Source organism: Pseudorasbora parva, chromosome 20, assembly GCF_024679245.1.
Source record: "Pseudorasbora parva isolate DD20220531a chromosome 20, ASM2467924v1, whole genome shotgun sequence".
Lineage (NCBI taxonomy): Eukaryota > Metazoa > Chordata > Actinopteri > Cypriniformes > Gobionidae > Pseudorasbora > Pseudorasbora parva.
Window position 1 is genome coordinate 23,126,663 of NC_090191.1, and position 25,651 is coordinate 23,152,313.

Genomic DNA, 25,651 nt, shown 5'->3' on the forward strand with positions numbered 1-25,651 from the left:
TTCAGCTCATATATCTGACGCCTGCAGTTAGTGCTCAGTGCTGTGATACTCGCGCAGTTACTCACTCATTATATTGAACAGTTCAGTTTTTAATTGTAGTGTAACAAAAATGCGACTATGTGAGTTTAATGTCTCGGGGAATAATTAACTCAAAAGGGATTCAATATTCAATATTCATGAATTTATGAATATAATTTGCTAGTCGTTCATTACGTATTAAAATTTTCCGATAAGGAAAAATGTTTAATTAAATATAAGTAACCCTTTACGGAATTGCTTGAAATTATCTTACTAAGTTTGTCCTGCAAATTAGTTATAGACTCTCAAATCAATTCTCAATAAGGGATTACTGCTTTACGAGCACATAAGAAATATTAACTTTACTGATCAGGACAAAATCAATATTTCAAATGGTCGTACAAGTTACTTTACTAAAATAGTAGCATAAGCAGTTAGGTAACGTTAGATCGTAAGTTTCATTGACTTCGTGTATGTGGCAGAATAACAGATTCAACTCATTAAATGTCTTTTGGAAGTTTAATAAACACAGACTAAAAATAACACTACAATTCACACAGAAAGTACCCACTAAATATGCATCAAGAGAGTAGAGATATAGATAGTAAACAAAAGAATATGGTACATAAACGAAAATAATGAATAGACTAAAATTAGAGAGAGAGAGAGAGAGAGAGAGAGACAGCTTCACTTCAGTTCATCACAGAGATCTCGCGGAGTTAACTTGTCCCAATGGGAAATAGCACGACCCTTTTAACAGCAGTTTGGATTTTAGAAATAAGAATACTTGCTTTAGTTTTGGCTTCTCGCGTGTGTGCGTTTACCGAGTTCAAATGTCCTGCGTGTCCTGCGTGTCCGGCGGTTCTTTCCGAGGTCGGTGTGGAGCGGAGGGTCTCTGGAAGAGGGCTGCGTTCTCCCCTCCGAAAAATGCCCTCGGGGGGGGGGGGGGGGGGCTAGGAAGTTGGTAGATCACCCTGAGGCTTTTGATGCGATGAGGAAGAGAGGAAAGAAGAGAGCGAGTGAGGGTCACATTGGCCTTTGTAGACCAGGTCGAACGACGCCCATTTCCTAGATGGTCCAATCGATCAGAGAGTTTTCGGCGCAAAACAAAGTTCTTTGTTCAGCTGGGTCCCTCCCTTTTTGTTCTTTCCGATGCAGATATGTTTAATGCATTCCCCTTTCCAAGCTGGGAACTTTGTAATAATGCATGTTCTGTGAATTCTTTTACAAGATTCGGTACGATCGCATTTTTCTGATTACGATGACACCAGTGATCATGAGTCTGAGATCTGGGAATACATAAATACAGGCTTTCCACTGTCTGGTGGTCTATACAGCTTACGTTACATACATATAATTCTTACGATTGTTTCAGACACATATAAAAACACTTTAAGCAGAAAATCATACATTTGATACGTTTTTGTAGTGACTTTTAATCATACATTCCTTCGTGGGACTGTGTGTGTGTGTGTTTAGATTGTTCGGACGGTGTCAGATATCGTGCAGGCAATAAAAGTCACAACGGGGCCTGCTTGATGTCCCCCAAGGGAGATCAAAAGGGCTTTTTTTTCAGACCTTGTGGTGCCTTTACCCGACCATTAATCATATTAACATGATCTGATAAGCACCTCCGGAGAAGCGCGAGGCATCTGGCTGTTTGCCAAATGCACAGACGGGCATTGTGGCTACAGTAGTGTCTTCTCCAACTCAGTCACAGTAATTAAGTAGGTGACTTTGGGAATGGCCTCACAGGGCAGCGAAACATTCTGGGAATTGTAGTCTTTCATCCCCATGAGACAAAAATACATGTTCTGTCTTTTCGCAGTCTAGAAAGCCCCAAATTAAAAAATAATTTCACATTTCTACTACATTGATAACCCAGTTTAATTCAACAGATTCATCTTTCCAGCACTGAAGTACCCCTTTAACATTAATCACACAGAATAAGTCTGGCTTAAGACCTGCACGGATCTAATTACCTCAGCTGCAGGCTACACGTTCACTAAAGACATATCCGACTGTTTTTTTCGACTGTGAAAAAAAAAAAAATGTGCGTACTGTGCTAATTAACTGAGACTTCTTACAGCTCTTACATGTTGTTGGCCTTGTTTGTTTCGTTGCTTCTATTGCTCTCCCCTTTTTTGTAAGAAATCATGCTAAATGATTAAATGTAAATGTGTTTACCTCAATACTCGCCAGACCATGCATTTTTACATATTTTTGACCATTCAAAACCAATTAATAATCCGCGAAAGAACTGAATGGCGATCCCATGTTTTTTGTCTGAAATGCGTGTGCGCGCGCTTCAGGTCAGAGTCCGGCTCGAGCACGTCCCGCGCTGCGCCTTTTCTTCTCATGCGCGCATATTTCTGTTGCTTACTTTATCATGCGTTGCACGTATATATTTAAGTCTTCTACTTCCAATGTTTAGTGAACGGTGGAAGCATAGCTCTGCACACACGTCCTGACACCTGCTGTCACACATGATGCAAATTAAGAAATACAGCTCATATAGGCGCTGTCCTCCTTAAAGTACAGGTACTAATAAAAGTCACATCGTACCGTTTGTAATAGCAGGGTATCGCAATACTTTTCAAGTACCGGTATATCGTGCAACACTAGTATGTGTATGTGTTTTTTACTCTCATAGTGACTCTCATAGAAAAACACCCCATTGACATGCATTATACGACTGGCACAATGCAACGGCTAGAGTTAAAAATCTTAATGTGTGTTCTACTGAAGAAGCAAACACACCTACATAATCAAGTGTTCATTTTTGGGTAAATTATCCCTTTAAAGCTACACTGTGTGATATTTTCCCCCATCTAGTGGTGAAAAGGTATATGACCATCCAGTGAATAATAGTTTCTGCTCCTCTCAATTTCGATTTCGTTTCAACTCCTACGGTGGCCGATTTAGTCATGGCTTTCAGTTCGACCTCTTCGGTGAGTGTTGCTTCAACTCAAGTGATGAGGTAATTTTTGAAAACTATTATAATTTGCAGTTATTTAATTTACCAAATGATCTATGATCAAATTAATCTATGTAAAATGAATAATAGTTTTACGTTTTCGTTATTTTTAACCAGTTCATTGCTAATATCAGCTATCAGGTTCCCAGATCGAGCTAATCTATTAATGCAATCTAATCTTAGTAAAGTAACTTTTATCAGTGCTATCGTTATTCTGTATATTGTACGACATCACTAGCGTAAGGCAAACAAATTATAATGCAATTAAGATATTAATCTCATGTTATCCGTCATAGAACACGGATTTGTTATAAGGTAAACAATACTTTTTCATCATTGACGCGAGGAAAACTATCCTAGACGTCGTTCTAGTGTTATGCACAGCACACCATGATATAATTAGCCAAGCAACAATAAAACTTCCAATATACACAAATAGGCTGAATTAATATTACCTATCGAGAAGAACGCAGGCAACGTCGGCGTCCTTTTTAAAATCGTTGCTCCTCATGAGCTCTTTCCATCTTGGAAATGCCACTCCAATATTTACTTTTGTCTTGTTGATTTGCCTGTTGAGTTGCCGTCTTAATTCTCTTTTTCCGCTTCCTTGGCGACTCTGATACATATTCCGCAATGTTGCTAGGTCCCCGACCAGGGTCGAATTCGGTAATCAATTCCGGGACGTGGTTGCTTTTACACAGAAGGCGACCCGGCAATGTTCCGGGAATATTGCGGGTCCGATGTGCCGTGTGAAAGGGGCTATAGAGTGATCCTCCATCATCATATAGCAGCCTCAAGCAATCCTCCTCTTCACATTCGACACAGTGCCAGTGCGAGTGTAAAAACGCGAAAAGCGAAGCTTGAATTTACGGTTATGTCCCTCTTTGGCAAATGTACTTTCAAGATGGAGGAGCAACATGGCGACCGGCATTCGAACCCCTCAACACGTATGTATTTTCAATGGTATATTATAAAATTATGAGAATGCATTATTACTTGAAAGAAGTAAATATACATTAATGAGCACATATATTTTTGAAAGAACTAAGTGATTTGAGCTAAGAATAAACTAAAAAAGTTACACAGTGTAGCTTTAAGGCCTGAAATCAAGAACATGAAAAGGTTTGTGTATAATTATGTAGGTCTTGACAATGTAAATAAAATAATAACATCGATAAACTTTTGATAAATAAACCAATTGTTTTATTAATTGCATCATAGATCGGAATTTATTTTCTTTTTTTTCAGGAAACGTGCACACTTTAATAAAAATTGCAAAACAAAAATGTATAATTAATCGAAAGTTTGAACATTTATGAGAAGGCTAAACCATCTATATTTGAATATGCATTGTGTGACCGTTTAAAGTAAATCTACACTTTGCTCAAACACAGCTCATAAAGGATAAAGGAATATGTACAGCATAAAGGAAATATGTAGAGGTAAATGCCCCGATTTTGCATGGTTTTATCTAAGCATTTTTGAACAAGAGGGGATTGTAACAAACACATTTTACTAAAGTAAATGAGATTTTTATTTATTCATTGAAAATCTGTCATGTACATTTGAAAAAAAAAAACATGGGTAAATCTTCCCCGTGGCGTTTCTAGTTAGACTGGGTAAACTCAGCCTGATCTGCCGGCAATTAGATTTCGCCCTGCAGCACAGTCTGGAAACCTGTATATTCATTTCTACTGCTTCTGTTACACTTTTGTGGAAACCAATCACAGACTGGCCATTATTGGCGGGTTTAACACGATGGCGGATAGAGAAGCGATGGGTCGTTGCCTGTTGATCATGCCTCTTGTGGTCTGATTGGTTGAAGGACTATCCAATTGCATACAGAGTCATTTGAATTATCCTTGTTTATCACGCCTCTTGTTCAGTTGAAAATACAGAGCAGACCAATGTTCTTGGTCTGACGATAGCCAGACAAGTTTCTAGTGTTAAAGACACTCCATCTGCCCCGATTCCCTTTCCCCTGGTTTTAACTGATAGCAACTTGCACTGACATTTCTTAAAATTAGTCAGTGGCATTGTTTTGTCGCAAGATGAACATTTTCTGTTTCTTTTTTTTTCTGTTTATTTAAGCTTGTTAAATGTATTAATTGAACTAAGGCCAAATCCTGGCTTTATCTAAGCCGTCTGAAACTATTCGACTAAATCAAATAATCCCTGGGATCTAATACAGTATTTTACTTGTATAACCTCAGTTATTAGTTTGTGGGAAAAGTTTATATTAGTCCTTTGCACATAGGAATTACAGCCCATAATTAGCAATATCACGTGGCCACCCTTATGATACACAGGAAATGTGCCACTCTCAAAGGACTAATTGACAGGAACTGGATGTTCTGATAAATTTATTTGGGAAACTGACTATTTTCAGACAGTCATGAACTGTGACTATATTTGGAAGCTAATGAAATCCGCTGTTGTCAGATTTATGTCCAATATGGCAATAATTTAACCTTCTGATTTAAGAAAAGACAACTCTTGAGGTTTTAGACATTTAGGGCGTCTTGACTCGATCAAAAGGTCCACAGATGTTCTGGCCTGGCATTTGCAATTTTCTCTGCGGAAAAAAAGGCAAACACACACACGGCTGGTCAGTTTGTCATTGGCGCAAATCTAAGTCATCTGAGGTTTCAGTGAAAGTACTATAATTTGATGCCGAAAGCACAGCTGGACTGCAGGACTTTTCCCTTGGGCAGAGTTTGAGAGTCTGCAATGGAATGCGGCCACTACATCTTGATTCCATAGATTCATCTTGTATATCTCACACACCGTAAACATTAAGGGAATTTACCTTGAAAGGGCAACGTGCAATAAATTCTGCCTCATTTAACGTACAGAGCTAATTATAAGTAAGCCATTCCTAGGTCAACTTCCTGAGTCGTGTAAACACTGCGGCTCTTTTATAACATTTGACATGTCAACCTCTGGCTCTGAACAATGGCAGACAGGGGTTGAAGGAGGATTTGGGAAATCCGGCTATGTTTAGAATTAAATACAAGCTTGCTAATTAGTGAATAACGCACAGTATATACTGTGTCCTGCACTGATTTATATTCTAGAAAGTGAAACTGTAATTATTGTTCCAGAAAGTTCTCATCACGTTGCATGCAAGTGGTATCTTCGAAATGCAAAGCATTATTTTGCTTATTAGATACATTTCTCTAAATACATCAAATTCATTTTCTATTGAATTTACACGAAACAAGTACTTATGGTACCAATTTAAAGTTTGACAGACCCAGTCAGTTTCATTGTATAGAAAAGAGCAGCTTGCGTATTCTGTTAAACATCTACTTTTGTGTCCCCTTGATGGTTTGGAACAACATGAGAGTGGATAAACAATGACAACATTTTTGGTAAATCATTCTTTTAAAACTCCGTGAAACGCACCAGAAATATTTCCATTCTCCACTGATCACTCCACAGCCACGAAGCGCAACATAAACACTATTTAATGCTTTTCACTCGCAGATGAATGGCTCTCACACATCCTGGCGCCCCGTGACAGCCCTGATACTCTTCCAAATTAAACTGACAGACCTAGAGTGCAGGCTGACAACGATTATATGTCTGTGTCTGTGTGCATACATAGCGATCTAACTGTGTGGCAAGGCGTGTGTGTGAAATTGAACTGATACAAGTCATTCTGAAAACACCATGATCTAAGCTGTCATTACATATAAACAGTGGTTAAGGGAAAGTAAACCGCACCACACATTGCTCCAACTCTGTTATATAGCGATAAGAAAGGTATGTGTCTTAGTCTGACCTAACAAAACCGCACTCTGAGAGAAATGGCAGACATTGGTCTGATCACAGATGCAGAAAGCGTCAGACACGATGAAGATCTGTTCTGCCCCATCCGACTTAACAGCTCGCCACTAATGGAAACCTCAAGAGCTCTTTTAGACAAATAGTTTATTGAGCTGAAAGCAGTAAATCAAGCATTTTCATGACAAAATGTGGTTTGCGCCACATAGATCAGTTTAAGTGTCTGGAGTGATTTAGATCCTAGGGTCTTAAGAGAGAAATCAGGTGTCTGGATGAGGCCGGGCAATCAGCGAAAGAAAACAACCCAAGTTCAAACCGAGCCAGAGACACACGAGAATCTGAGTGGATTTATGAGGTGCTTAATCAGTTTCCAAAAAGCTTTCAAACAAGTTGAAGAGCTCCAATATTTGCGAGAGAACCTGGCATAAACAAGCTCATCTCTGCCGCTAAACTACAACAGGCTGAGAGTGCAGGCCAACTTTTGGAGGCTTTTTTAAAAAAATCTATTGTGAAAGCAGGAGGAAACGGCTCTGTGTTCAAACGAAATGTGGCACACTCACGTCCTGTTTATTGCGTCTGGGTTGGTTTCACATGCATTTGACGTTGACCACCCAGGAAGGCTTGATTATTGAACCTCTAAACCTTTGTACAAAACAACCAAAACATTTGAACATTTGTTTCCCCACGCTGTCTGGCTTCTGAGCAGCATTGGGCTTTGTGTAACATATTTGAGGATATATTATTATTGTTTTTATACATAATGTATGGTTGTATGCAGTGTTCGAAATATACTTTGTGTGCTTCCGCATTACTCAAAAAAGGCTTTTACAAAGATACAGCTACAAGTGTATGTGCTACTTGTATATAGGATAAATCACTAAACAGTGGTTAATAACATTCCTGTTATACTTTATCAACACAAATTGATAGGTCAGCCACCCTTAAATAGTCCATCAAAAACGCATCCGGCTGTCTTTGGGTTCACATTAATAATGGTTAAAGTTACTTGTCAGGTTACAGAAGAATACCAAAACAATTTCTTCGTTCAGTTAGGCTTAAAGGTAGGGGTAAGTGTTATTTCAAAAATACTTTAGAAATGTGACTCAGGCCGAGTACCATAACAAACTGATAGCCAATCAGCAGTAAGTCATTATTCAAAAGACAAGACACACAGGACGGATATTAACTGAGCAATGACAGAAAAAGAGATGGCAGATAAAACAAATGCAGAAGATGTCTGTGGAACCAAAAGGCTTACGATCAGGCAAGAAGTAGAACCCATGTAAATATCTGATCAGCTTTCCAGCGCTGGAGAGAACTCGAGGAGTGAAGGCAGAGGTTCCTTTATTTCTTCTCGATAGGCGAGTAATAATGATTTTTGTTTTGTTTCACAGAATGCTGGCTTTTGCTTGAATGTGCTTGTATGTCATGTTCGCTTGTTTGTCTATTTGCAATCGTTTCATCGTTCACGTCACTGATGATAAAGACCCATTTATTTCCGCACCGTATAAGGCTGGAGAAGTCAAAAGTGCAAATAATTAAAATATTTTTTTTTACTGAAGAATAGTTTGCAGTTTCATCAGCAGAAGCTACAAGACTCATGAGTTCATAGGCCGCGCTCCCTCTCTACCCGTCTCATCTATCGTACATAGTTTTTCCAACATTTAAACTCTTCTCAAGGTCCATCCACGTCATTACTGCAAGGTGATGAAAGTCTCTGATTGGCTCAGAGAATAGTGAACAGTCATGGTAAATTTCCACACATTGTCAGTTAATCTGATGCACTTGTTGACACTTTCACCCCGGCATTAGGCCTGTAGTGACCTTCCAGATCTGGAGCAGATGCCAACAAGTCCACCCATCTCTCAGGATGCCCATTGTAAACCACCTCAACACTTATCTGTTTTTTTATTTTGTCATAATTGTAATATGTTCATCAGGTAGTCTGTCGTGCTTGTGAACCGTTTGTGTTTTTGTGATGGAAGTGATGACTTTTTCATTGAACATTCGACCTGAGCCCCTTTCACTCTGCACGTCGGACCCGCAATATTCCCGGAACATTGCCGGGTCACCTTCTGTGTGAAAGCAACCACGTCCCGGCATTGATTACCGAATTCGACCCGGGGCGGGGACCTAGTAATATTGCGGTATTCGACCCGGGACGAGCGCTGTGTGAACAAAAGCCGAAACTAATGCCGCAACATGTACATAGTTATCGTTTTCCTCCTACAGCTTGTTTTTTCAATAATACAACCCTGCAGTGCCAGAAGAGCTAGTCGGTGTTATAAATGCAGAGAGTGTTCGTATACAAAAGAAACTAAAATGAAATAAGCAGAAATGTGTGCAAACTGGACACAAGTCGAGACCACGGAGCTCCTTACTATCCGCGCTGAAGCTGAGATCGCTCGCCATTATACGTCACATCAGGATGTCACGTTTCAACTCGACCCGGGACCGTTTTGGGTTGTGTGTGAGCGCATATTACGGTATTTCGCTGGCAGTGAGAATGGACCAAATCTAGCGTCCCGGGAACAAATGCCGGGTCGCATTATCCGTGTATTTGCCGGAATCGCAGTGTGAAAGGGGCTCTGGATTCACAGATTCCACCATAGTCCTTGTCTGGGTTACGTATGTGTGGGGCGGAGCTATGAATATAGGGGCATGTTTGTTTTGGTGACTTGAAATATCAACATTGGTTATCAGAAAGCACTTAAGACATCTGTTGATGCTACACACACTTATAACCCAGCCACAACGCAAAATTGGGAGTAACATTTCTTACCTTAACACAGAATCAACCACAGAGGCCTGGGGTCAGCTTCTTTTGCTGTTTGTCCAGAAATCCAAGAAGTGACTATTTGAATCTTTGCGTTAACATGTACTAAACATGAATGGAATTTGCACTGCAGCGCAATGATGCTCATGACAAGAATAGCATGTATAGTTCTCGTTATTGAAGTGAATTAGGTTTAAAGCTACACTTTGTAACTTTTTTAGTTTATTCTTAGCTAAAAACACATTTCAAAAATATATGTGATCATTAATGTATATTTAGTTCTTTCAAGTAATAAAGTATTCTCGTAAGTTTATAATATGCCATTGAAAATACATACGGGTGAGGGGTTCGAATGCCGGTCGCCATGTTGCTCCTCCATCTTGAAAGTACATTAGTCAAAGAGGGACATACCCGTAAATTCAAGCTTCGCCTTTTGTGTTTTAACACTCGATGGCACAGTGTCGAATGTGAAGAGGGGGATTGCAATGTTAATCTTAGACTAAATTGGCTACCGTAGGAATTAAAACAAAATCAGAATTGAGAGGAACAGAAACGTTTACGCTGGATGGTCATATACCTTTTCACCACTAGATGGGGGAAAATATCACACAGTGTAGCTTTAAATTGCCGTCATGCACAAATTAATATTTTTGCAATTTTACACATCATAATTCAAGATGATCACATTACAAGAAACTGAAATTGCACATCAAAATGACAATTTTTACAAATCATGTTTTCAGGGGAGCCCTTGTTTCCGTATATGTGCCGGCATCCAGACATGCTGCTTTAGCACTACACCATTTATTGACTGAGAGAGGCTGTTTAAAGCACTTCAAAGCATTGCAACAGTAAGCAGATAGGAATCCCTGAGGGAAGCACTTCTGTATGGTGTAGAGCAGGCTCTCTGTGTTCGGGATTAAGAAGGATCGCTCCACCCGATGGTGTCACGGCAAACACACTAATCCACCCGCACAAATTTAGACCTGCCAGTGCAAACTAATGCGAAGGGCTGTCACTGGCCTGTTCGTTTGCTAGTTAGCCGTTTGATGTTCTTCATCCTTTAATATTTTGGTGTCAGCAGCTGAGATGCAGGCTGCAGATGACACAGTCAGGTCTTCTATTCAATATGTTAACAACAGAATACATCTTGTGAATGAGTAGAAATATTTGCCATTATTAAAAAAAAAAAAAAAACAAGGCCCTAGTTTCCTTGAGTAACTAGTTTTTCCTGCTCCTTGAGGTATAATAAGAACGGCGTGGACCTGAATCGGAATTTTCCAGATGCATTTGAGACTAATTCCGAGCAGGAAAGGGAGAAGGAAGTCAGGGCAGTGATCGACTGGCTGAAGACTGAGACTTTCGTCCTGTCGGCCAATCTCCACGGAGGAGCGGTGGTGGCCAGCTACCCCTACGACAACAGCAACAAAGGTCAGTTGCTTGTACACATCAATTAACCTTTTTTTTCATTGTCTTCCCCCAGTCATGTTAAATGACAAAAAATTAGTCAGCCCTTAAAAGCTAATGCATTGATGTTAATAAATGGAGACATATTTATAGCAGAATATTTGAATTATTCTAGAAAACAGATCTCAATCATTGCCTGTGATAATATTTTATAGATAGCTATACAGTTTCAAAAAAAAAATAATGAAGGTATTGCACCTTATAAAATGCAAACTTGAGAAGTTAACAGAATAAAGGGCCTGAAAACCGAAGGGCAAATCAGTTGGAATTGTTTCGAGTCCAGCATGTCAAATCTGCACTGCTTGCTTTGCTGGGACCGCAATCATGAGATTAACAGCAGTGTCATTTGCTGTCATCCAGGAAGCGAGCTGCAAGGAGGTCGGAGCATCTCCCCCGATGATGATGTGTTTGTCCACTTGGCAAAGACATACTCCTACAACCACACCGAAATGCACAATGGCATTAGATGTTACGAATTGACGGAATTTGTCAACGGCATCACTAACGGATACAACTGGTATCCTCTAAAAGGTAAAAGTGTTTTTATAAAAAGAAAAGTTTGTACATATAGATGAGTGCTTCTCAAACCCCACCACTGCACATTTTGAATTCTGATTTAACTCACAAGCTCATTAGTTAAGACTGCATGACTTGGTTCTGTTGGATGAGGGAGACATTCAGAATGGGCAGTGGTGGGGTTCCCCATGCGTAACTCGTATGTCGATGTACTTAAGTGCAACAATTAAAGATGCATTAGATTAGCCATTAGATCATGTGACGTTTACAGGTTAATGTGGCACAAGGGCTGGAACTAGTTGTTGAATATCCTGCACTGTTTCTACAAATCGATGGTTATGTGTTGTTCTCTTAGGGGGAATGCAAGACTATAACTATGTGTGGGCACAGTGTTTAGAGCTCACACTGGAAATCTCTTGCTGCAAGTTTCCTCCAGAGACGGAGCTTGCTGGCCTATGGGAAGCCAACAGACCCGCGCTACTGGCTTACATGCAGCAAGTACACTTAGGTAGGTACTGCATAGACACATTTGGCCACCAAAAAGGAGCACTATGCATGGTTTAAACAATAATATAGACTAATTTAAAAAAAAAAATCTTATGATACACTGGTGTTTGTTTTGACACTGCCAGTGCCTGTAATTTCTTCTTTTCTTGTTTCACTGTTCTCGGGACATTTCTGGGCTGTAGCCTTTGGTGTGTCGACCCCAGACAATAACGACACAGTTGACTTTACCGTTTGTTTTGACACAAAAATACAGTTGTCTAATATTGCTATGGCCTTTTTGATTGCTATCTGTAATGCGATAGATCACTATGGAGAGAACTGTTTTTCCTCCACATGAAGTTAATTTTTCAGAGTAACAGTAGATGTGACAACACCTGTAGCCTTTGTATTAAACAGATGGTAGGTGATTTATGGTTTTTACCAAACATCCCTCTCAGACTTAGCTGGCCACTAAATAAACAAGCTAAGCAACCAAACCAAATTGAAGCCATCAAATAATGAGCTACATGTCATGCGGTATAGGCCACTGTATTATCATAGCACAATAAACATATTCTGTTAGAGTCGCAATGGAATTACACACAGCTCCATCCTGACTTTTAGCGACATGATAATCCCACAGAGTCACAGGGACAAAGCCACTGTCCACACCCAGCATTGACACAACTGTCCCTGTAACCCAACATATGCCACCACACCTCAAACAACAATGTGAAAGAGATGGTTAACCAACTAGAGAACATCTAAAGTTCAGTAATACCTCATAGACACCACTGAAATGTTTACTTAAGTCACTCATACAGAGCAGTTGGATCTGCAGGTGTTGCAATTGCAGTGTTTACAGAAAACTGGGAAAAGACGTTTTCCATTTGTAATAGAATGGTGGATATTGTGTGTGATTTGATAGGTGGCTGCCTACTGGCCCATGTTCTATTTTGACTAAGTTTGTTTTTTGCACAGGGGTGAAAGGAGTAGTGATGGACTCGGACAGGAAGCCTCTGCAAAACGCTGTAGTCGAGGTGGTGGGAAGAAAAAACCTGTGCCCATTCAGTACCGATCGTAATGGAGAGTACTACAGACTGCTGCTGCCTGGTACTTACACCATCACGGTAAGATAGCGCCCCCATGTGGTGAACTTCAAATCTTTTGCTGAGAGCTTTACAGACAAGTCAGTGTTATTGCACAAGTAGGCCTATCATTAGTGAAAAAGGCTCCATATTTAGGGCAAGAGTGAGAAGCATTTACAACTCAAATAGTGCTTTGAAATGTAAATGTCAGCAGCATTCCCTGAGCTGGTCACAAGTCGAGTCCTCAAGGCATCTTAAGAATGTGGCACCTCAGGGTTTGAGTTAGCCAGGGATTTATTGAGCAAATAAAGACGGAGGCACCATGAATAAACATACTTTTTTGGCATCCCTAAAAAACATATTTGTGGGGAAATGAATTGCGCTTAACTGTAAAGTTGGGGATAAACAGTTCATTCACCCAGACTGTGTAAAGATCAGCCGTGCATACAATCAGCCGTGCATACAAATTTCATATTGTGGACTCATTGCAGGATCAGTAATTTAACCCGTTAATATACATAAATGTTTTAGTGACTTAGTGTTATGCCAAATCAAGCCACAAGTCCATACCTTAAAAAAAAGTATATCATTAGCTGATTATTCTAAAGGATATCTGCTGATGATAGTAAAAACTAACCCAAAAAACATTATCAGATGCTATTCATTTTTAGCTTACACTCAAATAAAAATGAAATGTTTGTATTAGTAGGGAGGTTAAGCCCAAAAAATAGGCCTTTGACTTCAAGTCATGATGCAAAGTTCCCCTTTGGTATGGAAGTACCTTAGGGTCATACAAATAAATTTATCCTAAGACACAAGTGAGATCACACTTTTTATCCGAAATAAACAGGTTTTTTTAAAAATGGCCGCCAATGTGCCGAAAATACTCTAGAGCCCATATCTTTGCTTCTGTTATCGCTATAATGACACATTTGGTGTCAAAGTATACATTTTTGGGGTCAGGGAATCCAATAAAATTGGTTTCAGGTTTAAAAAAACAAAATATTTCCCCATACTATGACAACTAGGGGTAAATATGCACATTTCACATAAAAATGATGTCATCAGAGGGACTTTTTAATTATATTTTCCTTCAAAAACTTTAATTTTGTATTTAAGCAGTGCAGCTACTTCTGTACATTACATTTGTCCTAAGTAGCATGAGATTTCAACCAGTCACCAGTAGCCTATAGCAAATCAGTTCCTGCAACAACACATCCCATCTGCACCAGGAGCTGTGACAGCTATTAAAGGTCAGAGGTGACAGGTTAACACTTTGAGGTTCGAATGATTTTCTTATTAAATAGAAACATGTTTTTAATGTTAGATCACTAATAACTAGCTAGCTAGTAACTAGTTAGCTTCATCATAACTGTATTAATTTTTATTGAAGCAAGCACATAGCCTACTAGTCCAGGCGTTTAAAGGAAAAAAGGGTGAACAAATTGCAACAGAATCAAACTCAACTGATTTTGTATCCTCAAAATGTCCTGAATAAGAAAACAAAAGCCCAGAAGAATCCCATTAGGGGAAATTTCTGAAAAAGACCCAAATATATCCTATTCATACACCTATTCATTATTTTTCTCACATGAATAGGGTAAAACGTTTAACCTTTAGATATCACCATGAAAATTACTGAATTGATTACTTATATCAAGACTAACATTTTTTTTTATTGTTTGTTAACATGGACAAACGGTGCATAATCTTTTCAATACATCCTCTAGTTGCTCTGGGGTCAGTCAGATCAGACCACAACATCAGAAAGTTACTATGTCTAATTTCAAAGCAATTGACGATACAATTTTAGAAGAAATGGTGCAGCACCTTAAAAAATCAACCTGTTCCCTTGACACTCCCTTTTTCAAAAGTGTGTTTAACTGTTTAGAAGCACATCTCCTAGAAATGATAAACTCCTCACTTCTCTATGGGACTTTTCCAAACTCCCTTAAAACTTCAATAGTTAAGCCTCTACTGAAGAAGAGATATCTGGATAACTCCATACTGAGCAACTACACAGACCTATCTCAAATCTCCCCTTCATAGGAAAGATCATTGAAAAAATAGTTTTCAATCAACTCAACAAATTCTTAAACTCAAACAGATACTTTGACTTTTTTTAATCTGGTTTCCGTCCACATCACAGCACAGAGACAGCGCTCATAAAGATTATAAATGATATTCGCTTAAATACTGGTACAGGCAAAACATCAATTCTGGTACAACTGGACCTCAGTGCTGCATTTGACACTGTTGACCACACCATACTTCTAGACAGGCTGGAAAACTGGGTTGGGCTTTCTGGAATGGTCCTCAAATGGTTCAGGTCATACTTAGAAGGGAGAGGTTATTATGTGAGTATAGGTGACAATAAGTCTGAGTGGACGTCCATGACATGCGGAGTCCCACAAGGGTCAATTCTGGCACCACTCCTGTTTAACCTGTATATGCTGCCACTCAGCCAAATAATGAAAAATAACAATATTGCTTACCATAGCTATGCTGACGACACCCAGCTCTACTTAGCACTATCACCTAATGACTACAGCCCTATTGACTCCCTGTGCAAATTAGGGGTGTGCACGAATATTCGAATAGTCGAATATTCGATATGTAATTAACATTCGAAAACTAAAAATACTATTCGAATTTTATTTTGTTAATTGGCTGGCAGTAAATGCAGTTGTAGCAGATATCAAGTGGTACCCTCAGGACAGAAGGACAGCCAAACATGGATGAGATGAAGGATGTACATTTATTTACTTTGAAAGAAAAACTAGGTTGGAGCAAAATTAGAAAACACACACACTGGAAGGCCTACTGTCTCATTCCGCACTTCCCCGTCTGCATTCACAGTCAGACTGAGCGCGAACGCTTAAAGAGGAAGCGGCATCCTAAGGTGCGCCACTAATTAAGGCCCCACCTACAACAATTGGTAGGAACTCCCGACTGGAACCATTGAAAATTAAACATAAATAACAATGAAAGGGTAACATTAAGTTGTGATGAAGTTAAAACATTTACAAAAATATTTATTTCAACACAAATAAGGTAAGGTAAAATAAAATAATAAAAGTAGGATGACATAAAATAAAAAGTCACAAGCAACTGGCTACACAGTGCATCCATGAGAAATCCCTCTAAATCTCGCAGTTATATCTCAATCCACTGGGTGGCGTTGTGGAGCAGGTTTATAAGTTAAGTGCATTTGATCACAATGCCGTCGTCTGCCTCGCAATGTTTGGAATTAACGTTACTTCGATGAAAATTGAAAATGCTGTTACAAAATGGAGTTACTTTTGATGAAATCAATTACTGAAACTGAGTTATAATAATATCACCACCACAAACGAGAATCACATGAAATCCAAACACCAGTGGAATGAGCGAGAGCGATCACTGCTCAGGTAAGCTCATCTGTTACATCTACCCCGAGTGAGAGTGAGATAACTTATGATAGCAAAATGATCTCGAGACAAATGCTTCCTTTAAAGTTCTTTGAGGGTTTATGAACAGAAAACACAAAGTTCTTCACTCAAACTTCACTTAACCGCTATCTTTGTCTCCGCAACGCCTGTCAGTGGCGCATTTTCTCACCCGAGAATAATATCATAATCCAATATTATAGTTTCTCTCTACATGAAAATGTGAAACAATACAAAGTAAACACATCAGCCATATCAAACACACACACACACAGGTCGGTAGGCTATAGCCTATTGACGTGTGTGTGTGTGTGTGTGTGTGTGTGTGTTTGTACGTCACGCTAACTGACGCGCTCTGCGCTCGTGCTTCTTGAGCTTATAATGCTTTTGTTCTTTAGGCATTTTTTTACACACTGTTTAATGTTTTAAAAACCTTAAGATATAACGTAAGCGTGTTGTGTACATTGCCTAATCATAAGCTTGTTCAGAAATGGTGACGACATGTTTAGAGAAAAAAAAGAAAGAAACATTTCTCATTTTCTCAAAATACCTAATTTAAATAAACGAATATTCGAATATTCGATTTTTATGAGCCCAAATATTCGAATACAATATTTTGGGAAAATGCCCATCCCTAGTGCAAATGCATTGATGAAGTTAACAACTGGATGTGCCAAAACTATCTTCAGTTAAACAAAGACAAAACCGAAATCACTACATTTGGAAACAAAGATGAAATTCTCAAGGTGAACGCATATCTTGAGGTGAAAGGTCTAATAACAAAAAATCAAGTCAGGAATCTTGGTGTGATTTTGGAGTCAGACCTGAGTTTCAGTAGTCATGTCAAAGCAATAACTAAATCAGCAAAATATATAGCTATAATCATACAGAACGCTGCTGCCAGGATTCTGAGCAGAACCAGAAAATATGACCATATCACACCAGTCCTCAGGTCTTTACACTGGCTTCCAGTTACATTAAGAATCGATTTTAAAGTACTATTACTTGTTTATAAATCACTCAATGAGCTGGGACCTCAATACATTGCAGATGTGCTGATTAAATACGAGCCCAACAGATCACTCAGATCAGCAGGATCAAGTCAGTTAGAAATACCAAGAGTTCACTCAAAGCAAGGAGTCTGCTTTTAGCTAATATGCCAGCCGCAGCTGAACCAGCTTCCTGAACAGATCAGATGTGCTCCAACAGTAGCCACATTCAAATCCAGAGTCAAAACACATCTGTTTAGCTGTGCATTTACTGAATGAGCTCTGAGCACTGTATGTCCGACTGATCGCACCTTATCTATGCATCATCTTTTTATTCTTTTATAACTGTTTTAGTTTACCTTTGTACTTATCGTTGGTTATTGTTATTTTATATATACACTCACCTAAAGGATTATTAGGAACACCTGTTCAATTTCTCATTAATGCTCTAATCAGCCAATCACATGGCAGTTGCTTCAATGCATTTAAGGGTGTGGTCCTGGTCAAGACAATCTCCTGAACTCCAAACTGAATGTCAGAATGGGAAAGAAAGGTGATTTAAGCCGTTTTGAGCGTGGCATGGTGTTGGTGTAACTTTGACTGAAATAAACACTCGTTACTGTACTAAAATGGCCACCACAATCACCAGATCTCAACCCAATAGAGCATCTTTGGGATGTGGTGGAACGGGAGCTTCGTGCCCTGGATGTGCATCCCACAAATCTCCATCGACTGCTAGATGCTCTCCTATCTATATGGGCCAACATTTCTAAAGAATGCTTTCAGCACCTTGTTGAATCAATGTCACATAGAATTAAGGCAGTTCTGAAGGCAAAAGGGGCTCAAACAGTATTAGTATGGTGTTCCTGATAATCCTTTAGGTGTGTGTATATATCATCATTTTATTATTTTTAATTCTCTTTGCAACTGTATATTTCTATTTCTTATGCATCAGTTGATTATTATTTTTGGTTAGCGCTGTCTGACTGGAAGAGATTGGAAAAGGAGAGCAGTGTACTTCTTTACACTCTGCTACCATAAGCAGAAAGAAACGAAGCGAACTCAAGAAAGGGGAGGCCCTGCGGGGCAACGGTCACGACCCCTACAGGAGCCCGTCTTGGACCGACTTGTAAAGTCCAGGAGACATTGTGAACCGGCTCCATCTCCTCCATCTCAGACAGGGGTAGCAGAATTTAGAATCAGGCAGATAGGGATCTATTTATCACCTTTATATTTTAATTTTATTATTATTTTTTATTTCTCTTTACAGCCATATTAATTGTCCTTGTTTTTATTTTAATTCTTACACATGGTATTCTTTTTTCTTATGCATATGTTATCACTATTTTAATTAATTTCTATGTAAAGCACTTTGAATTGCCATTGTGTATGAAATGTGCTATACAAATAAAACTGCCTCGTCTACAGATGTGCTAATTTGCATTAATACCCCAACAGATCTAAACATTGGGTACAGCGTTTTTAAAACATTCAGGCAGTCATTAATTCAAGGTCCACTCAACTGTCAACTTTCGGATGAGATACATTTGATTATTCATTAATAAAACATACCTGGTGATCAACTAAAATTTATTGGGAACATCTGGGTGTGTTGAGCTGCAAAACTATTTTTGGTGAAACAATGTAAAGTTTAGGATTAGAGAATAGTTTCATTAGATAGCTAACACGGCAAGCAGCACCAAATAACTTGTTAGCTGTCTTAAGATATGGATACATGGATTGTTGTAGGAATTACACAGCCATGTAGGCCATTTAATTCAAGTCATTAATGTCAAGTAAGGGATAATGTATAGCGAGGCAGTTGTTATAGCAAATATTAACCCCTTCAGGCTGATTCAAGACCCCTCCATGACCGACTGAATCTCTGAATGTTTTAAAAACGCTGTACGCAATGTCTAGATCTGTTGTGTTATTTATTCAAATTAGCACATCTGTAATTAGATTATACACCGTTTGTCCATTTTAACAAAAAAAAATTGTAATACATTTTTTATTTTGTCTTGATATAAGTAATCAATTCAGTAATTTTCATGGTGATATCTAAAGGTTAAACGTTTTACCCTATTCATGTGAGAAAAATAATGAATAGGTGTATGAATAGGATATATTTGGGTCTTTTTCAGAAATTTCCCCTAATGGGATTCTTCTGGGCTTTTGTTTTCTTATTCAGGACATTTTGAGGATACAAAATCAGTTGAGTTTGATTCTGTTGCAATTTGTTCACCCTTTTTTCCTTTAAACGCCTGGACTAGTAGGCTATGTGCTTGCTTCAATAAAAATTAATACAGTTATGATGAAGCTAACTAGTTACTAGCTAGTTATTAGTGATCTAACATTAAAAACATGTTTCTATTTAATAAGAAAATCATTCGAACCTCAAAGTGTTAACCTGTCACCTCTGACCTTTAATAGCTGTCACAGCTCCTGGTGCAGATGGGATGTGTTGTTGCAGGAACTGATTTGCTATAGGCTACTGGTGACTGGTTGAAATCTCATGCTACTTAGGACAAATGTAATGTACAGAAGTAGCTGCACTGCTTAAATACAAAATTAAAGTTTTTGAAGGAAAATATAATTAAAAAGTCCCTCTGATGACATCATTTTTATGTGAAATGTGCATATTTACCCCTAGTTGTCATAGTATGGGGAAATATTTTGTTTTTAACCTGAAACCAATTTTATTGGATTCCCTGACCCCAAAAATGTATACTTTGACAGCAAATGTGTCATTATAGCGATAACAGAAGCAAAGATATGGGCTCTAGAGTATTTTTGGCACATTGGCGGCCATTTTTGAAAAAACCTGTTTATTTTGGATAAAAAGTGTGATCTCACTTGTGTCTTAGGATAAATTTATTTGTATGACCCTAAGGTACCAAAGGGGACCTTTGCATCATGACAAATTGATTCAAATATACATGTACATTCTTGTTCAAAATAATAGCAGTACAATGTGACTAACCAGAATAATCAAGGTTTTTAGTATATTTTTTATTGCTACGTGGCAAACAAGTTACCAGTAGGTTCAGTAGATTTTCAGAAAACAAATGAGACCCAGCATTCATGATATGCATGCTCTTAAGGCTGTGCAATTGGGCAATTAGTTGAAAGGGGTGTGTTAAAAAAAAAAATAGCAGTGTCTACCTTTGACTGTACAAACATTTTTTAGCAATCCTGTGAATCACTAATATTTAGTTGTATGACCAAAACTGCTTGACATCTGTGTGGCATGGAGTCAACCAACTTGTGGCACCTCTCATTCCACTGCAGGCAGGCAGGCAGGCAGGCAGGCAGGCAGGCAGGCAGGCAGGCAGGCAGGCAGGCAGGCAGGCAGGCAGGCAGGCAGGCAGGCAGGCAGGCAGGCAGGCAGGCAGGCAGGCAGGCAGGCAGGCAGGCAGGCAGGCAGGCAGGCAGGCAGGCAGGCAGGCAGGCAGGCAGGCAGGCAGGCAGGCAGGCAGGCAGGCAGGCAGGCAGGCAGGCAGGCAGGCAGGCAGGCAGGCAGGCAGGCAGGCAGGCAGGCAGGCAGGCAGGCAGGCAGGCAGGCAGGCAGGCAGGCAGGCAGGCAGGCAGGCAGGCAGGCAGGCAGGCAGGCAGGCAGGCAGGCAGGCAGGCAGGCAGGCAGGCAGGCAGGCAGGCAGGCAGGCAGGCAGGCAGGCAGGCAGGCAGGCAGGCAGGCAGGCAGGCAGGCAGGCAGGCAGGCAGGCAGGCAGGCAGGCAGGCAGGCAGGCAGGCAGGCAGGCAGGCAGGCAGGCAGGCAGGCAGGCAGGCAGGCAGGCAGGCAGGCAGGCAGGCAGGCAGGCAGGCAGGCAGGCAGGCAGGCAGGCAGGCAGGCAGGCAGGCAGGCAGGCAGGCAGGCAGGCAGGCAGGCAGGCAGGCAGGCAGGCAGGCAGGCAGGCAGGCAGGCAGGCAGGCAGGCAGGCAGGCAGGCAGGCAGGCAGGCAGGCAGGCAGGCAGGCAGGCAGGCAGGCAGGCAGGCAGGCAGGCAGGCAGGCAGGCAGGCAGGCAGGCAGGCAGGCAGGCAGGCAGGCAGGCAGGCAGGCAGGCAGGCAGGCAGGCAGGCAGGCAGGCAGGCAGGCAGGCAGGCAGGCAGGCAGGCAGGCAGGCAGGCAGGCAGGCAGGCAGGCAGGCAGGCAGGCAGGCAGGCAGGCAGGCAGGCAGGCAGGCAGGCAGGCAGGCAGGCAGGCAGGCAGGCAGGCAGGCAGGCAGGCAGGCAGGCAGGCAGGCAGGCAGGCAGGCAGGCAGGCAGGCAGGCAGGCAGGCAGGCAGGCAGGCAGGCAGGCAGGCAGGCAGGCAGGCAGGCAGGCAGGCAGGCAGGCAGGCAGGCAGGCAGGCAGGCAGGCAGGCAGGCAGGCAGGCAGGCAGGCAGGCAGGCAGGCAGGCAGGCAGGCAGGCAGGCAGGCAGGCAGGCAGGCAGGCAGGCAGGCAGGCAGGCAGGCAGGCAGGCAGGCAGGCAGGCAGGCAGGCAGGCAGGCAGGCAGGCAGGCAGGCAGGCAGGCAGGCAGGCAGGCAGGCAGGCAGGCAGGCAGGCAGGCAGGCAGGCAGGCAGGCAGGCAGGCAGGCAGGCAGGCAGGCAGGCAGGCAGGCAGGCAGGCAGGCAGGCAGGCAGGCAGGCAGGCAGGCAGGCAGGCAGGCAGGCAGGCAGGCAGGCAGGCAGGCAGGCAGGCAGGCAGGCAGGCAGGCAGGCAGGCAGGCAGGCAGGCAGGCAGGCAGGCAGGCAGGCAGGCAGGCAGGCAGGCAGGCAGGCAGGCAGGCAGGCAGGCAGGCAGGCAGGCAGGCAGGCAGGCAGGCAGGCAGGCAGGCAGGCAGGCAGGCAGGCAGGCAGGCAGGCAGGCAGGCAGGCAGGCAGGCAGGCAGGCAGGCAGGCAGGCAGGCAGGCAGGCAGGCAGGCAGGCAGGCAGGCAGGCAGGCAGGCAGGCAGGCAGGCAGGCAGGCAGGCAGGCAGGCAGGCAGGCAGGCAGGCAGGCAGGCAGGCAGGCAGGCAGGCAGGCAGGCAGGCAGGCAGGCAGGCAGGCAGGCAGGCAGGCAGGCAGGCAGGCAGGCAGGCAGGCAGGCAGGCAGGCAGGCAGGCAGGCAGGCAGGCAGGCAGGCAGGCAGGCAGGCAGGCAGGCAGGCAGGCAGGCAGGCAGGCAGGCAGGCAGGCAGGCAGGCAGGCAGGCAGGCAGGCAGGCAGGCAGGCAGGCAGGCAGGCAGGCAGGCAGGCAGGCAGGCAGGCAGGCAGGCAGGCAGGCAGGCAGGCAGGCAGGCAGGCAGGCAGGCAGGCAGGCAGGCAGGCAGGCAGGCAGGCAGGCAGGCAGGCAGGCAGGCAGGCAGGCAGGCAGGCAGGCAGGCAGGCAGGCAGGCAGGCAGGCAGGCAGGCAGGCAGGCAGGCAGGCAGGCAGGCAGGCAGGCAGGCAGGCAGGCAGGCAGGCAGGCAGGCAGGCAGGCAGGCAGGCAGGCAGGCAGGCAGGCAGGCAGGCAGGCAGGCAGGCAGGCAGGCAGGCAGGCAGGCAGGCAGGCAGGCAGGCAGGCAGGCAGGCAGGCAGGCAGGCAGGCAGGCAGGCAGGCAGGCAGGCAGGCAGGCAGGCAGGCAGGCAGGCAGGCAGGCAGGCAGGCAGGCAGGCAGGCAGGCAGGCAGGCAGGCAGGCAGGCAGGCAGGCAGGCAGGCAGGCAGGCAGGCAGGCAGGCAGGCAGGCAGGCAGGCAGGCAGGCAGGCAGGCAGGCAGGCAGGCAGGCAGGCAGGCAGGCAGGCAGGCAGGCAGGCAGGCAGGCAGGCAGGCAGGCAGGCAGGCAGGCAGGCAGGCAGGCAGGCAGGCAGGCAGGCAGGCAGGCAGGCAGGCAGGCAGGCAGGCAGGCAGGCAGGCAGGCAGGCAGGCAGGCAGGCAGGCAGGCAGGCAGGCAGGCAGGCAGGCAGGCAGGCAGGCAGGCAGGCAGGCAGGCAGGCAGGCAGGCAGGCAGGCAGGCAGGCAGGCAGGCAGGCAGGCAGGCAGGCAGGCAGGCAGGCAGGCAGGCAGGCAGGCAGGCAGGCAGGCAGGCAGGCAGGCAGGCAGGCAGGCAGGCAGGCAGGCAGGCAGGCAGGCAGGCAGGCAGGCAGGCAGGCAGGCAGGCAGGCAGGCAGGCAGGCAGGCAGGCAGGCAGGCAGGCAGGCAGGCAGGCAGGCAGGCAGGCAGGCAGGCAGGCAGGCAGGCAGGCAGGCAGGCAGGCAGGCAGGCAGGCAGGCAGGCAGGCAGGCAGGCAGGCAGGCAGGCAGGCAGGCAGGCAGGCAGGCAGGCAGGCAGGCAGGCAGGCAGGCAGGCAGGCAGGCAGGCAGGCAGGCAGGCAGGCAGGCAGGCAGGCAGGCAGGCAGGCAGGCAGGCAGGCAGGCAGGCAGGCAGGCAGGCAGGCAGGCAGGCAGGCAGGCAGGCAGGCAGGCAGGCAGGCAGGCAGGCAGGCAGGCAGGCAGGCAGGCAGGCAGGCAGGCAGGCAGGCAGGCAGGCAGGCAGGCAGGCAGGCAGGCAGGCAGGCAGGCAGGCAGGCAGGCAGGCAGGCAGGCAGGCAGGCAGGCAGGCAGGCAGGCAGGCAGGCAGGCAGGCAGGCAGGCAGGCAGGCAGGCAGGCAGGCAGGCAGGCAGGCAGGCAGGCAGGCAGGCAGGCAGGCAGGCAGGCAGGCAGGCAGGCAGGCAGGCAGGCAGGCAGGCAGGCAGGCAGGCAGGCAGGCAGGCGTCTGTGTACAGATATATACTTAAGTCCTCCTGAAGTCCACCATCATCTCCACTGTGTTCAGTATCCGGCTGTGGTGATTGCACCAAATAGCCTGCTGCTCAACCTTGTCACCATCCTGGACAAGGCTGAAGTTGGTCTGAGTGTGGTGTCGTCAGCAGCCAGACAAAGGGTCCTGTAGTGGGGAAAGAACACACGCTTGTGGAGTTGAAAGTGAAATTCTCCCTCCCAAAACCTTTGTGTAATATTCAATACACACATCTTTGCTTTGCCTACAGGTGACACACCCAGGACACAAGACCCTCACGCAGACCATTAAAGTGCCATATGGTCCCGACTTGTTCTCTGCCCTCACACACAACTTCCTCCTCCAGCCGAGTGACACCAGCTCAACAGGAACTCCACGACCCCAGTCCTGCACCACTGTCATCACTGCACTTAACTTATTCATCCTCCAAAGACTGCTGCTGCTGTCCTGAGAAGGGCCAAAGACACTTTTAAACATCAAAGTTCATCTGCTTTTCTTGCACATTTTTTTGATTCTGTACTAAATCATGATGCCATATCTAGCATTGAAACATTATCTGAATAAATATTACACATGGAGGAAGTACAGCTCTAGTTTGGTGACACTGGTTGCAGTGCCAATGAGCTTTTAATGTAGGGGTCATTTAAGCAAAAAGGATGTTCAACTGCAAATAGAATGCTGAATTTTATAATGCTGTCAAATTTAACATATCTGCTTTCAATATTGGAAGATCAGTTGCTACAATACTGACATATGAAGATTATAAAAGTTGAAGAATGTGCGTGTACAATTTAACTCTTGGAGAAACGTACTAGTCACGATTGTTTTATCAATTGAAGACGCTGCAGATAGTTTGTCAGGCAAATGACCTTAGGCTTTTGCATATTAATGTGTCTCTGCAGCTGTGACATGAAGGCTGAAAACAATCAAGCCAAAAAAAACTGCACTTTCTACCTCACTTAGTCCCACATTACAAAGACTGGCAGTGCCTTCAATAAACATGTACACAATCTAGTGTGATTTTTCATGTGTCAGATATTCCTATGTAGTATTTCAAATATGAGTTGTATAACAAATTACTGCTGCCTTTAAGTAATAAGTATTGATACTATTTTTGAAAAGAGTAATGAATACCAAAGGCATTTGAGTAAGGAGCTCAACACTTCTTAACATGTATAACGTTCACTGGTATTTCCTTTGTCGCAGGAAATAAATTAATATACAAATATTCCTAATATATAATGACATTACACACATTTGCATGTTCTGTCTTTTGTAAATCATGGGTTTTCAAAATGGAGTTCGGGGTTTACCACTACTGGACCACCTGAAGGGGCATGGAAATTTCAGAAACATTAAAAACAATAAAACTTGCTTTGTTTGGACCATTATTT

At 43.6% G+C, this 25,651-nt stretch overlaps 1 protein-coding gene across 2 annotated transcripts in view; it reads left to right on the plus strand.

Moving 5' to 3' along the window:
* Positions 1-24,733, plus strand: part of cpm (carboxypeptidase M) — a 63,645-nt gene extending 38,912 nt beyond the window's left edge. For both annotated transcript variants that reach the window (XM_067428371.1, XM_067428372.1), the window contains 5 exons: positions 10,804-10,991; positions 11,388-11,558; positions 11,899-12,051; positions 13,011-13,159; positions 24,508-24,733. In XM_067428371.1, the coding sequence (XP_067284472.1) occupies positions 10,804-10,991; positions 11,388-11,558; positions 11,899-12,051; positions 13,011-13,159; positions 24,508-24,708 (862 nt within the window). In that variant the 3' untranslated portion in view covers positions 24,709-24,733. The remainder of the gene's footprint in view (positions 1-10,803; positions 10,992-11,387; positions 11,559-11,898; positions 12,052-13,010; positions 13,160-24,507) is intronic.
* The last annotated feature ends 918 nt before the right edge of the window (positions 24,734-25,651 follow it).